Genomic DNA, 16,709 nt, shown 5'->3' with positions numbered 1-16,709 from the left:
TTTCACACATAACAAATTGTTAACCACTACTCTTATTTTCCTTCTATGAGAGCATGTGTTTTAAAACATCTTAAACATTTTTTGAACCAAGAGTAAAAATCCCAAATAAAAATAACATACTAAAAACAAAAACCATGTCCTAAAAATGTTTTGTTCTTTCTATTTTTGCCATGTGCTCCATAATCCTTGTAATCTCATTGGCGTTCTTATTTGAGGCTGGTCTTCCATCATTTCAATAGCAAAAGGTTTCTATTCCTGGTGCATGGGAGAGGGAAAACTGGAGGAAATCACCCACAGAGGAATATTTTAGTGGCATCTTAACCTCAAATAATTACATCTTGGGGAAAGTATAATATATATGTGATTGGCAAGACCTACCTTATGATTAAAACTGACATTTCAACACACTTGAAAGACACGCTTAAAAGTTCTAGGAGTTGAGTAAGTGAAGAATAGCTCTAAGAAAACCTACACAAATCCAATTGAATTCTTCACTATGTAAAATATTATTTTTTTTTTTTTTAAAGATTGGCACCTGGGCTAACAACTGTTGCCAATCTTTTTTTTTTTTTTTCTGCTTCATCTCCCCAAATCCCCCCTGTACATAGTTGTATATCTTAGTTGCAAGTCCTTCTAGTTGTGGGATGTGGGACGCCACCTCAACGTGGCCTGACGAGCGGTGCCATGTCCGCACCCAGGGTCCGAACCCTGGGCCACTGCAGTGGAGCACGTGAACTTAACCACTCAGCCACGGAGCCGGCCCTGTCAAATATTTTCTTTAAGAGAGGACTGACATAATCATTTTCGCAATACATACGTGTATCAAACCATCATATTGTACACCTTAACTTACACAATGTTATATGTCTATTATATCTCAATAAAGCTGGGGAGAAAAAAGGACAAACATAGGTTATATTATAAACTATTATCTACTTTATTCTGTTTATTCTGAATATACATAGTTATCAACAATCTGTCAAATCCTGAATTTGAGATAAATTATTGACTGTTCACATTAGTGTCAAAGACATCACAATGACAATCAAGGGAAATATTCCTATATCAACTAGTAAAATAGGTTGGTTTTTTTTGAGGAAGATGAGCCCTGAGCTAACATCTGCAATCAATCCTCCTCTTTTTGCTGAGGAAGACTGGTCCTGAGCTAACATTTGTGCCCATCTTCCTCTATTTTATATGTGGGACGCCTGCCACAGCATGGCTTGATAAGCAGTGCTTAGATCTGCACCCAGGATCTGGACCAGCGAACCCCAGGCCACCGAAGTGGAGCACATGTAAAGATACGGCAAGCATTTTCAACCTTACAGTGGCCAGGTCCTACAATCACTACTATTAATAACTCTTTAATTTTTCACAACATATCTGTATATGTGAGCGTATTTCTGTGCCATTTATTTTTTCCTGGGATACCAGTTGCTATTCTGTAATTTATTTTCAATAAAACTATGTCATCAAATTGTGGTATGTTAATTCCAGTGCTTTTCCCAAGACCATGTAGTTAGATTTTAACTATTTTTCTAGTATTATAAGCAGCTTCTATTTTTAAAGATATCTTTTACCAAGACAAAATTAGTTAAAATATTATGCAAGAATCATGCACTATTGTGTAAGATATTACACACACACACACACACACACACACACACAGAGTTTTAATTTCAGTTACGGTTTTACTTCCCTTACAGAGTCAATGGTTATCCGCATACTTCTGAAAATCAGGACTTAAAAACTGAAACACTCAAAATACAGTAGAGAGAGTATAATGCATTCTAAAGAGACTAAGTTAGCCAGAGGCATTAATTTGATTTGATAAAGATTACTATTATTATTACAGAAAAAAATTTTTTAAAGTCACTGTTCTACTTTTTACTAACAAAATGGGAATCTGAGTGACCAGCTGTAGACATTGGAAACCAGGCATTGTTGTGAACATGTCACTTTTAAAATTCTTAATTCATTATATCCAGCCCTAGGCCTAACTAGAAGATGCTAACATGATTAGAGAAAGCTCAAGAGATGACATAGGGGAGTTTCAAAGAATGTGGGAGAAGGCACAGAAAAAGCCCCTTCCTCCCCTTCTTCTGAGAGAAGAGCGAGGCAGGAGAATCAAGTCTCTCTACCCAACTTCAACGCACTGCAAAATAAGGAATTTCTTTCCATTCCCAACTGAATACACCCACACTCCATTTTATAATAAATTTTACTGGCAAATCCAAAACTCTACAATCTGAGACATCTTATTGCCGTTCTTCCTATTTGGGTCCATATTAGTTAGGATGAGGAGCTCATTTGAAATATATACATATTTCATGAGGAATATATATATAAGATACATATATATTTAAGATACTTCAAATACCTTAAATAATCTGAAATACATGCTAGACTAAACTGCAAATGTCACATACCAGAAGGGAAGTCTAAAGACATCGCTCTAGAGACAGAGTATAAAGTGTAGGAATGTTTTGTTCAGATTCATTTGCTTGTAAAAGCCACATGAGTTCAGGGGAATGAAAAGAAGCAATTTCTAAAACCGCTTACTGCAGGGAATATGTTTCATGCATCAGCATATTACAAACATTATAATATGGCTTTAAAATTATGTGTTTCACAGTAAGAGAGATTAACTTAAAATCCATAGAATATAAAATAAGATACAATTGATCTTTACCTATCAAAATTAGCAAAGATTTTTAAGAATTATCTGTGATGAGGCGACACAGAAATCTAAACTTTCATAGATTGCTGCTTGGAATGGATACTGGCACAAATTTTGGAAGAACACTTGGCCTCCGAGCGTCCCTTCACTGGAGCGTTACCAGGACCCACGGAGTGGCAGGCGCCATAGCATGGCGTCTAACATAGTCACAGTCCTCCAGCCTCTAAGAGCTTCCAAACCCAAAAACCTTATTTAAATTTTCATATAATTTAATCAAACAGTTCAACTTCCTAAAAGGAAGCAGGCAGTAATATACAGAAATATTTAGAGACAAAAATGCTCAATTTATGAGAACAAAATTGAAAATTAAATATTCAAATATAAGGAAGTGGCTGAATAAATCATGATAAATCTATAATAGAATGTTGAGTTATTGTCAAAATTCTATTAAATAAGGAATATAGTAGTATATTAAATAAAAACTAAATACAACATAGTATATAATTAGCCCTATTAAGTATCAAAATATGTACCTATTTGCTAAAAACTGAACTGCAGGGGCCGGCCTGGTGATGTAGTAATTAAGTTTGCACATTCAGCTTCAGCGGCCCTGGGTTTGCTGGTTCTGTTCCCAGGTGCAGACCTACACACCACTTGTCAAGCCATGCTGTGGCAGGCGTCCCACATATAAAGTAGAGGAAGATGGGCACAGATTTTAGCTCAGGGCCTGTCTTCCTCAGCAAAAAGAGGAAGATTGGTGGCAGACGTTAGCTCAGGACTAATCTTCTTCTTCAAAAAAAAACCTGAACTACACACACACACACACACACACACGAGTTGTTTCCGAGTGATGAATTGTACATGATTTAAGTTTCCCCCTTACCATATTTTCATACTCCCTTTTAAGATTTTCTACATGACTATGCACTAAATAAATAGTAAAAACATTAATTTTAGGAATAAATAATGGAAAGAATTACTGTCTCTATCTCATGGAACATAACTTTATTACCTAATCTGCCAATGATTTTAAAATTAAAATTCGACTGTGATTTTAAAAATAAAACGTTTTCTTCAATTGCACCTCCACCTTCACTACCCTCAACCTTGTTATCATGTGCAATTATCATTGTGAATTAAATGAGTGGAGTGTATGCCAGCAAGTTATTAACAACCTTATATTAGAGTGGTTCCGTGAAGAAGTACCAGGCAGGAAACCAGCTTTAGAGAAACTGAACAGCATGTTAAAACGTACTATTGGGATCCTTGGTCTCTGTGCCTTCAGTGGAAGCTATGACATCACGCAACTGCTAAACCCCAGAGCAGAAGCCCTGAGCAAAGACCAGATAAGGCTCTGGCCAGTAAAAATTCTCTAAATGCAAGTTATACTCTAACAGTGACAGAATATTAGCAGAGATATTTGGAGAAAAATGTTTCAAGGGCTATTGCTTCGGGCAAGAATTTTTATCAAGAGCTTTTGAAAATATTCATAGCTTTTGAGTCAACATTTCCATTTCCAGGAATGCATCCTAAAAAAATAAATCAAAAATGTGCACAAAACACATAAAATGTACACATTCTTGTGTTCAAGAATGTCAGCACATTGGCTGTTTCATTCTTTAACTGATTTTTTTGTTACAAAAGAAACAGGCTTTTATAACAGCAAAAAATCCAAAGATTTGTTTTTTCAAAGTTAAACTAAAAATTCCCCCTGCATTGATATTCTTATAAACACTCCATTTGATCTTTCTAAAGTATTCAAAGTTAAAAGATTAGTGTAGATCCTTCCATATTTATCATATAATCACATATAAACATACACACAAGGATTTCATTTTTAATTAAAAAAATAAGATTTTTAAAATTATGACTTGCTTTTTTTCACTCAACAATATTATCATTGCTACCTTTCCTGATCAATATATTCTGATAGCTAATAGCATTTAGCTATCAAATATATTTGGTGAATATTTGAGTCGTCTTCAGTTTTTTGCCACGACAAAGAATAATATTAACTCGCACAGGTTTTATTTCATTTCTGTAAGACAACGCCACTCATTGAAAAAAAAAATAGATTGCTAGATCAATGGCTATATGTATGCAAGAAAGTTTTGAGATATGTTAATATACTTTTCTCATTTGCATTTGCATTTCCATTTGAATAAACTAGCCCCTGTTTTGACAGAGGCATCCATTTACCTCCTGGAGAATTAAGATTGTTATAGAAAGAATGAAAAGAGAAAGACTGTCAGTATTCAGCCTTCTACAGCCAACAGTACGATTTCTGGAGACCATAGGAATAGGATTGTTATAGAAACAGCGAAAAGAGAAAGATGAACTCAGGATTCAGATTTCTACATGCAAGAGTAGGATTTTTGGAGACCACAGTTAGACAACAGAGTCAGGCTGCTGCCTGGGAGCTGATGGAGGGGTCGAGTGATGCTTCATCTGTGTGAGGCCCTGCGAGGTCAAGGGTGCACCTCCAGGCCTCTGCGCCAGCCATGACAACCCAGGGGTGAATGAGTGAACCAGCCAGCCCAGGATTCCAGGCCTGGGGCTAACTCCTGGTTATTTAAACCCACACTAGTTAGGTGGTTTAGACAGAGATGACCTGGCTTGCACTGGCTCTTCTGCACTCCCAGCCCAGTTACTCGGACCAGCAGGTTTTGTTTTATGAATATTAATACTACGTTACTTCAGTTGATACACAGATTTTGTAACTGTTATATCTTCAGTGAATTGCACTCTTTAATACTACAAATATCCTTCGTCTCACTCAGTGCTTTCTTTTGTCTGAATTCCTCCTGAATTTGTTTCTTTTTGGACTGAAATGCTAACAGTGGATAAACTAGCAAATTTCCACTCCTCTGCTTAGTTAGGCTTTAGGAAGAAGCCCACTGGCACCGTGTTTGTTCACAATGAGATCAACTGTGCTTTCTAACTACAGAGATAAGGAGCACCTGCCCACCCGAGGTCTACCAAAGCAACCCCTTCAGAGTCCCTGGATGGGTCCACACAAGAAGTATAATAGATGAAGACCCTGTCTAAGATTGTCCATTGGAGTTGACCAGCTTTGTCTATTTTCACCACAGGGAATAGCAACTACACTGGCTGTCTTTCTGGGAGACAGAGAACTCTGGGGTTCAATCTCGCGATGAATCAGAGCATCTTCCACCATTCTGTTTACTCCAAAGCAGGAGTCCTGAGAGAAGGGCATTAGGGACATAGACTCGGTCTACAGCGATACTCCTGGTCTCGCCCAGACTTACCTTTATCTCTAACAGGGGCAAAGTTTTGCATTTCTGAGACAAAAGCTAATGGTAATTCAACCCCATTCCTATCATTATTCTCACATTTCACATTCTTTATTAAATGAAGGACAGGAATACAGACAATTATCATAAACATGAATACAACAGATGCTTGGCATTTGTCAGTTGAACATGTGCTACTTTCAACTATTCCTGAGACACTTCACTGCTCAGGACATTTGTTCTCTTGCTGAGGCACGGTCAGGAATCCGCTGCATCGCGGGGTTGGTGAGTTAGGAACCACTCATGAGGCACCAGCATTCCCACTTGACTTGGATGTGCATTTATTTTTTCCTATTCTACTCAACATCTGTTTCAGAGAGAGTCTCATTAAAGATCTTAAGTGTTCCCTTAGAGGTTTTATCCTTACAAATGATTCAACATAGTAAGAAGAAAAGTCTCTATATAAGTCTCTCTATGTAAGTCTATACATATAAGAGTGGATGTGCAAATGTGCCTTTGAGAAAAACGTTCTGGCATGCTTTAACATCATATGGTCATACAACAGTAGCACAGGAGGAATGGAAGGAAGAGAAACTGGGAATTCAGAAATACACGTAAAACATGCTCATATCATTGCTTTTTGTATTTCTAACAGCAAAGGAAATTCGGTGGAATATATTTACAGGAAATCCAAAATTCTATTTCCTGTCTTACCTTGGAAGATCGGAAGGTAAATGCTGTCGATTTTACATCAGCTTTTTCTTTGTCCATGAGTAGCAGGTTTTTGTCTTCCATGAGACTCAAGTACTTTCCTGTCGTGACGTGGCGCAGTCGGAAGGGCTGGCCCCATCTTATGTGGCTTCCACTCCACCTAACAAGAACAGTTAAGACTCGATCCAATGGTATCCACAATCACAGGAGAAATAACAGTTAAAATGTACATGTCAAACAACAAACAAAGGTGCTTTGCATATATTGTCTTATTGAATGTTCTCAAAAACCTTATGATGTTGGTAGTATTAGTTTCATTTCACAAATAACAAAATGGTGATTTGGAACGATTAGATAATTTTTAATGTTACGCAGCTATTAGTAAGTAGAAGTGAAATTTAACTCAATGCCTTCCACACTGTGCACTATTCCAGGCAAAGATGACTAGGAACTGTGTTCCAAGGTAATCTCTAATCACTAGTAACAGATATAAAAATTATAAGTTTAATGATACTTTAAAATTTACTAGTTAAAAACTTTTGTTGGATTTGCACAGATTTGAAAAATAGCAGTCTTATACTCAATGCCTAATTATGACTAATTGGAACTCATATTTAAAAACTGAAGTATAAGGACTGGCCCAGTGGTGTAGCAGTTAAGTTCACACGTTCCACTTTCACAGCCCAGGGTTCGCCGGTTCAGATCCCAGGTGCAGACCTATGCCGACTCATCAAGCCATGCTGTCGCAGGCATCCCACACAGAAAGGAGAGGAAGATGGGCATGGATGTTAGTTCAGGGCCAGCCTTCCTCAGCAAATAAATAAAAGAGGAGGATTGGCAGCAGATGTTAGCTCAGAGCTAATCTTCCTCCAAAAAAAAGTAAATAAATAAAAACTGAAGTACATATTTACCTAAAAAAAGTTTATTCCTATGCTTCAAATTTTAATAATGTGGAACAATGATATCATCAAAAACTGATGAGCAAAAAAGACAAACCAAGAAAATGAGAATTCTAAAAAGGGCAAGGGAAAGAAGGAAAGAAAAAGTGCAATTAACAGAAAATATACACCAAGGTTGCAGAAAACAAGATAAAAAGCAAAGTTATGATCATTAAAATCTGCTTTTAAAAATAATGACTTTCAGATTGGGTAGAAAAGGAGAAAACAAGATACAGACTATCCTCGCCTTGCACAGTACTGTGTTACCTGAAAGTCCTGCACATCGAAACCATCCACTTGCCACTTGCAGAGTGAAAACAAGGTTCCGAGTTGCAGGAATTTCAGTTAACGTGGTAACGTACAAAGTGAGGACCACCTCTTATCACTGATAAGAAACATGCTAAAAATCAAGTAATTCAAAAAAAGCTAGAAATAAATGATTGGAAAAGACTCACCATGCACATAAAATCAAAAGGAAATAGTGATGGTAAAGTTGATAACAGATAAATTAGAATCCAAGGCAAAAAACATAAAGGGGATGCTGTCAGGTATTTTAGAAAGGGAAAAGATATACTCTACAAAGAACGCATGTCATGAAGCTTCACATGTCAATGACAAAGAGAAAATGAAACAAAAGAAACACAAGGATGATTGTTTAAAAAGACAATTACAGTAGAAGCTTTTATCACTATGTAATGAGTCAAATAGATACAAGTAAAGATATGGAGGATTTCAATATGATTTTGTTAATGAATAAACTTGTTTTAATATAGATTCATTAAAAACTTTTGTAGTCTACAAATTGAGAATACTTTTTTCAAATTCAGCAATCTTAGGAAACCATAAGTCTGTTTTCTGTAACTATACTGCTGTTTTCCTAACCCTGGTTTTTGACTTCAGATATTAGCATGGAGAATTAACAGTAGAATGATAACATAATAAATTCATTTTACATGGATTTGTTTATAAAGACAACTAATTTGGACAAGTTCCCCAACTAAGTTAATAACCATGTACCAATAAACACTGATAATAACAAAGTATTATCTTAAAAATGAAATTAAAGTTTGTTTAGCAAAAACAGGATATTAAAGCATTTCTAGTCTGCTAATAAACAAGCTGTATTTATTTCCTCCTTATAAACTTAGGTTTATTCTTTGCAGATGTTATGAAAAACACAATTATTTTTAATATTCATTTCCATTATTTGAAGATTTTGAATATTTTTTCCAAATAATGACTCATCTTAATCATCATAGAAAACAACTTCATTTTCAAAATAGTCCAACATTTTGACCAAATACATACTTTTTACCAAAATTTCTAGAGGGTATTCTGGATACCATGTTCAAATCTATTTAACAGAGCTCATACATACAAGCGCTCATTTCAAATCACTAAGGAGATTCTGTTAGAAATGGAATGAATTTGGCCAGTTATTGGCAAAGCATCGTGAAGTCTAGACACTATTTCTTTAGCTTACAGGCACTCGAATTAGCTGGTCTCATATGCTTATAGCCCAGAGGAGGACAAGCCCAGGAGAATCAAGGGGCAAGATAATAATATTTAGTAAAAGCTGGAAGTAGTAATAGTAATGGAGTTACATAAAGCAATTTCCTACAGTAACATATCAGAAAACTGTTCCCAACTTACTATCTATATTTACTTCAAATTACCTTGAAGAGAACAGGGAGTATTTGCTCACTCTTCATGATATGTCAACCTTTGATTTTGTTTATTTGTAACATAAAAGAAAGTGGAATTTGAAATATTCATAATGCATATTTTTAATTGCAATGATCATTCCCACTACAGAAACTAACATATATCCTACTCACAATGTTCTAACAACTTTGTATCGGGGTAAAACACGGGAATGTGTTTCCTACTATATTTAACTCCCTAAATTAAAACTTGCTTTATTAAAGTGGTCATGATACTGAAAAACTTTTGACAATGTTAATTTTATTTCTTTAAGTATGCAATATAAAATATATAATTATTTGGCTACGTAAATTATTATAAATATATAGTTTGGGGCCTCATTGGTGGAAAAAAACATAGAGTATCCAAAACATTATAATATAAACATTGACCTTTGGAAATAAAGTTCTGTTATAAACATAGCAGGATCTTGGACTATCATTTCCTAAGCATAAAGAAAAATTAGTAAATATGTGGCCACTGCATATAGTAAAATATGTAAATTAAATGCAGTCTAATTTGTACGATTACAATGCAGCCAAAGTAGTTAAAAGATTCAGCAGAATCTGGAATAAAATAAGAACTTTAAAATAATTGTATTCATTATATATGAACCTCCTGATTTCCTACTGTAGACAGGAAGGTAGAAATGGTATAAATCAAGGGCCACAGAGTAGACTAAAAACACCTCTCTTTACTCTTTTAAATGGTTGAAAAACTACCTGCCCTGTCTTTTGCTGTCAAGTTCCCTTTGGTGTCATCTGGATTCTGGGAGGCAAACATCATAACCACAAATTATAGTACTCTTAGTAACGTGCCCCTTTCAACTCTGGTGACGGTGAGACCAGGCCCTTTCTATATACCAGTCATCCAAATTCAAAGTCAAAACAAACTCCACACTTTCTATTTCAAACTTCAAACATCAGGCAACAGTAGAGAAACAGAATCAAGATAACATAGTCTTAGGTGTGCAAAGAAAGGTGTGGAGAACAATCCGAATTTATGCAATTACAGTTCATCTACAATATTGTTGACAATAAAAACAAAGCCCTGTCAGGTTTTCTGAAGCTCTCATCCCTCCTTTTTTTTTTTTTAATCTATAAATTGAGACAGATTTAGGGCCTCATTTGCTAAAAAAAAAAAAAAATCTATTTCTTTAAGCACACAATCCTGAAGGGTAGGCATGCCTATAAATCTGAAGACACATCTGGAATCTGTTTTATAAAGGTAACAATACTTCTCTAAATTTCACTTTTATTCACTACTTCTTTTCTCTAATTAAGCTGTCTTTTTATAACACACAAGGTAAAGGAAATACATGTACATATTTAAAGCCCTTTTCCCTAAATTCTCTGCCTAAATAATGAAGCACATAAAAGCTGTTTTCCTTCTTTTGCTTTAAAAGGTTGCCACTTCTTTCTCCATTTCATTAAGAGATGCATTTCTCATAAAATTTTACTTTCAAGTTCAATATTTATGAAGAGTTTTAGTATTTAGGTGAATTTAATCAACTATGTACTTATATGGAAGGAGTTTAATATTTTCAATTAACTAATATTTAACAAGGTTAGCATAGAAGAACTTTTTAAAATTACAGATTTACTATCATAGGAAATATAAAAAATCAATTTAATTTACATACTTTTTTTTAAAAAGATTGGCACCTGGGCTAACAACTGTTGCCAATCTTCCTTTTTTTTTTTTTTTTTTTAAGGATTGGCACCTGGGCTAATAACGGTTGCCAACCTTTTTTTTTTTTTTCTGCTTTATCTCCCCAAAGACCCCCTGTAAACAGTTGTACATCTTAGCTGCAGGTCCTTCTAGCTGTGGGATGTGGGATGCCGCCTCAACGTGGCCTGACGAGCAGTGCCATGTCCGCGGCCAGGATCCGAACCCTGGGCCGCCACAGTGGAGCGCGCGAACTTAACCACTCGGCCACAGAGCCAGCCCCTACATACATATTTTTGTTGCATAGGAGTATGACAGAGTGAGCAGTAAAAGTCCTTTGATCCTAAAAAATATGATTGGGATAAAATTCTGTCATGGGAGACTAACAGAAATACGATTTCAACAAGAAAACGGAATAATATGCAACTCTTGCTGTTAAAGAAGACCACATTCAAGTATTTTTAAATAAACAAAGATGGTTAGTAAATCAGTGCCATACTTAGGGTCAATGGGATACTTTTAAAAGAGTGGCATAACCACTTTACTTTAAAATATCACTACTTATAATACACTAAGTTACATTCTATGCATCTCTTTAAACTGATAATGAAAAAATTTCTATGTCAAACCTTAAAATGTTCAAGGATATACAAAGTTTTTCAAAATTATTATATAAGATACATAAGCAAAAACAACTGAAGATCACTAAACTATTTTAATCATCATTAGACAAGCATTAATCTCAAAATATTAGATCTACAAAGATAACCATTTTATACTAAGATAGTTCCTTATTCCGATCCATGGAGTCTATAATCCTATATCAGTAATTTCTTTAAAGTACAATATAATAGGGAACAAATACATGGAAAACTTATTGCTTCTTAGGTAAAGGATTAAACCTTTCAATAATTTCTTTTTAAAAATCTGATATTTTAATTCTATTTAAAATAGTTCAAAATGATAACTTTATCATCAATACTGCATTTATTTAAAGAACTAAAAGTCAATCTCTAGACAGCTTTCTGAATCATCAAAACATATATACATATAAATATATATATATTCTTATTTCTATAATGAATACCCATGACTCTGTATTGCAATCCAGATTTCTTACTGGGTTTTTAAGGTTTTTGTAAGTACAGATAGTGACTGCCAATGACAACCCTTGTACTCTCGTTCATGTTCAAGTTTCCTGTGTACAAGTGCCTTTAGAAGATTAAATCCAGAGTCTGTGTAGGGGCATTAGCCAGCGTGTCCCTTTAAAAACTATGTGTCCTTGAGGCTCCTTGTCTGGGCTAAGTGCCAGCACTCACCATGATAACAGTCCTGGGCTGGGCCAACCCAGCTGGTTTCTCATGGGAGAGTTAGCACAAAGACCCTCATGTTCTAAGGGAACAAGGAGGCCCTCCGGGGGAAGGGAAGGGGGTTCTGCTCCTTGAAATGCAGGTCCTACAGGGACAGTCCCCCTTGGCAAGCACGCAGCCTTTGTTCCTTTGCCTACGTAAGCAAGCTTCTCTCGGGGTGGTAGCTGATGCACATTGCCTGTCGTCCAGTCTGTCACCACTGGCCCTTCCCTGTATGTAACTCCCAGTAAACCCTTATGTCTCATTCGCTGTCTCTGGGTCTTTTATTTGGTCTGTTGACAACCTAGCCCACACTGCTCACCTAGATGGGCCTGTGGCAGAACGGTCTGTTAGACCTGAAATGTGTGACAGGCTTGCAAACAATCTGTCCTGTGTCCAAACCTTACATCACTCTGTCCCAGTACACCTTCTGCCAGGAGATGCACAGACTGGGATGAGACGATGCCACAAAAACAAACGAGGTCAAAGACAAAAGCAGATTATATAAAATTATCGCTTACCACCTGGTGAATTTAGGCTAATGAAAGATAAATGAAACAGATAGAAAGGAAAAGATGAGAGAATCTCTCCACCACTTCCTCAGTGTTTCATTTGCTTGTTCACTGTAGTCGTTAGCAAGTCAAGAGCACTAGAAGCATTTTGTACACTTGGCGCATTAGTCTGTATTTAGAAATTCTACTTACGCAACTCTTAGCGTCTCTAGTCTCCACAGGGAACGTGCATGAACAGATACAGCACCACCTTCATAATGAACAGTTCTGTTAAAACAAAAAAAAAAAACAATTTTAACGTGTTTCATTCTTGGACTCAATTTTTCAAGCCAATTAAAAGAGAAAAGCAATTGAAAGCCTCTGGATAAACTTGTTAAAGTCATACTTTCTGGAAGGAGACAATATAGCTGGAAATAAAAATAATCAAAATAACAATAATGGTGATCAACATAAGTTTGCCCTGAATAAACATCTGACTTTTAAACATATTCTCCCATTATTTTCTCCCTCTAATCCCATTCGTTCCTTCTCCTTCTCCCTCTCCCCTACCCATCTCTTAACTTAGGTTCATAAAAGTACTCAGCTAAGACTTTAGATGTAGTTTAATATATTATTATTTCAACATATGCATATAATTACTTGCAGTTCTAAATTCTATTCTAGATATTTAAAACATTTTAAAGAAATGTGAGAACACATTAATTTTAATGTTTTAATATAACAATCTGCAAAATGATAAAAGATAGAAAAGTATGAATATCACCAAGAATATAAATATCAACAAAAAAGTCACACACACAAAAAGAAATTTCTTTGGGTGTACATCATACATACCCAAATTCAAAAGCTCTCATAACAATTTGTCAATATGCCAGACATGAGGTGAAGGAATTTATATACATTATCCAAATTCGTCTCTGCATCCACTCCTCGAGATTGCTTTAAGGAAACCAAAGCTTATGCACACACCATTTCTTTCCCAAGTACTCACCATCTCTCCACTCTGTGGGATCTCTTTCATCATTCAAACACATATAACCCTGTCCTGTCTTAAATATAATAACATGTCTGACCTGTTTTCCTCTTCTGCCCTCCACTTCTCTGCTTCATTATCACCTCCTCTCACTTCTCAGTGACTCCAATCTTACTCAGACCCACTTCTCCACTGAAACAGACGTTACGAAGGCCGTGAAATGACCTTCATGTTCCCAAATCCAATGGAATTTTTTTTTTTTTAACACTGTGGAAACTCCTACTGTCTTGACAGTTTTTCTAACACTGTTCTCACCTGCTTTTCCTTTTCCCTTCTTAGATATTCCTTCTCAGTCTATTTTTATTGTGGAACTTTTCAAATACACATAAAAGTAGATATTATAATAAACCCCCATACACCCAGCACACAGCTTCAAAAATGACCAACATACGACCAATCTTGTTTTACCTATAATTTCAAGTTACCCTTCCACATACAACCCTAAAACCCTAGAGTATATACGTATAATTAGTTTTTATGACATATCCAGTCAGTGTTCTAATTTTCCCCAAAATGTCTTTTTTTTGGATGTCTTTTCACATCAAGATCCAAGCAAGGCGCACAAACTGGTTAGGTGTCATGAATTTCTCTCATTCTAGAACAGATCCCCCTTCCTCTCTTCTTTGTCCTTGCCATTTACTTGTTGAAAAAAACCCGTATCATTTGTCCCGGAGTACATTCTACATTCTGGACTTTGCTGATGACATCCTCCCCGGGCTTTTTGAAACATGTACCTCTAAACTGGTAGTTAGATCTAGAAACCTACAAGCTTGTTCAGGCAGGTTCAAGTTTGATTCATGATCATTTCAGAATTTGTTGCTTTGTACTTCCTATTACATCACATCAGGAGGTAATGATGACTACTGTCTACCTTTTTATGTTTAAATTGACCAGTAGGTTCAAGATCATCCTGATCCATTCACTACAACCTAAGGGTTTTAGGTACATCAACGACCACTGTCCACAGCAGTGATCTTCCATTGTGGCTGTGGATATAATCATGCCATAAGCTTTTAAAAATCTTGATGCTATGTCTTCACCAATGACCAATTAAACCAAATCTGGAGTCAGGATTTTTAAAAGCTCTTGAGCTGGTTGCAATGGGCAGCCAAGGTTTGTAAACCATGGTCCAGATCAGTTTCTACACAGCAGCACTGCTGACATTTTGGGCTGGACAATTCTTTGCTGTGGGTGGCTGTGCTGTGCATTGCAGGATGTTCACTGCATCCCTGGCCTCTACCAAGTAAATGCCAGCAGTAGCTGTCCCCCTCCCCCTGCCCCAGTTGTGACAATCAAATATGTTTCTGGGTATTACCAAATGTCTTCTGGGGGGCAAAATCACCCCTAATGTTAAGCCGCCGATATAGATCAGTGGCTGTCAATCTTTAGTGAGTATTAGAGTCACCTTGCAGGCTTGTTAAAATACAGATTGCTGGGCCCCACCCCCAGAGTTTCCAATTTCGTAGATCTGGGGTGGGACCCAAGAAATTGTATTTCTAACAAGGTCTAGGGTGATGTTGACACAGCTGGTCCACATTCTGAGAACCACAGACTAGAACCATTATCTCATTAGGGCAGTAACTCTTGGCCTTGGTTTGTATAGTAGAATCACCTGGAAAGCTTTAAAAACTTCAAGGCACAGACAATTCTCAGACCAGTTAAATCAGAATCTCTGGGTATATACTTGAAAAATAATGAATGACAAAATACAGATGTAATGTGTGTGTATGTCTGTGCGTGTGTATATACATACATATATATACACACATACATATATATATAGATACACAAATACAGATTTTTTAAATCAATCAAACCTTTAACAAAGATCTTGTACTTGGCCATAAAGAAAATTTTATCAGATTTTTTGTAAAAGTAAAGCTATTTACTCATAACATTTTCTGATCATAACCAATAAAATGTGGAAATACTAAAAAGATGAAAAAAATTAACAACTTGGAAAATTTTAAAACTCTCCTAAATAATTCATCACAGGTCAAAAAGGAAACAGAAATTATATACTATTAGAATGTAACGAAGAGAACACTTCATAACAAATCTACAATTTACAGGTAAACTTCAAAAAGTTTTAGCCTGCAGTTCCTTAATTATTAAAGAAGAAATAATGAAAACGAAGAAACTAAAGAGTTGTCTAAAGAAATTAAACAGAGAACACAATAAACCAAGAGAAAATAAAAAGAGGAAGCGATTCCATGACGTGTTGTTAAGTCAGATAACAAGATGCAGCAATGTAAATAATATACATTTTCTGTACAACAATAAATCATTATAAATCTATTATATATGTAGGTACGTAGGGATGTATACATGCAGAAATATCTGTATGAGCATGAAGAAAGTGGCTGAATAATGAACTTCAAGCTATTAACATTAATCATATAAGAAAAGGCATTTAGGAATTAAGCTTGAAAATAAAATAAAATGGATTCTAAGATACAAATAGTATGTTTATGCAAAATTATATATACTATACATAATAAACGATATGAAGAATTACCATTCAAATATTTCACTCTCTTTCAGAACGTTTCCATTATTGATTGAATTCAACAATGAGCTTTTATTATTTATATAAGTAGAACTCTAATGATCTTTTTAATTTAGGGGGAAACTAATATTTAAAAACACAAATATAAACTCAAAAGGAAAGCTGGATCCTCCTTCCTACCTGAAATACTTTTAGCTTTATCTGGTTGACTTTCCTGAATATTTGTCTCCTGAAGGGACTTTGGCTTTTAATTATTTCTCTTTATTTTTTTTAAATGCTTCACTGGCAGCTGTAGAGAATCTGATGACTGCTTACAATGCTTTGTTGCCAACTGGGAAATCTTTGCTGTTA

At 35.6% G+C, this 16,709-nt stretch overlaps 1 protein-coding gene across 4 annotated transcripts in view; it reads right to left on the bottom strand.

The window, feature by feature from the left end:
- Positions 1-16,709, bottom strand: part of RYR2 (ryanodine receptor 2) — a 678,741-nt gene that overhangs the window by 351,892 nt on the left and 310,140 nt on the right. For all 4 annotated transcript variants that reach the window (XM_046653495.1, XM_046653496.1, XM_046653497.1 and 1 more), the window contains exons 11-12: positions 13,009-13,083; positions 6,649-6,805 (exon numbers count right to left, since the gene is read on the bottom strand). In XM_046653495.1, the coding sequence (XP_046509451.1) occupies positions 6,649-6,805; positions 13,009-13,083 (232 nt within the window). The remainder of the gene's footprint in view (positions 1-6,648; positions 6,806-13,008; positions 13,084-16,709) is intronic.

Source organism: Equus quagga, chromosome 2 (genome assembly GCF_021613505.1).
Source record: "Equus quagga isolate Etosha38 chromosome 2, UCLA_HA_Equagga_1.0, whole genome shotgun sequence".
Lineage (NCBI taxonomy): Eukaryota > Metazoa > Chordata > Mammalia > Perissodactyla > Equidae > Equus > Equus quagga.
The sequence above is the reverse complement of the archived record's forward strand: the minus strand, read 5'-3'. Positions and strand labels throughout refer to the sequence as shown.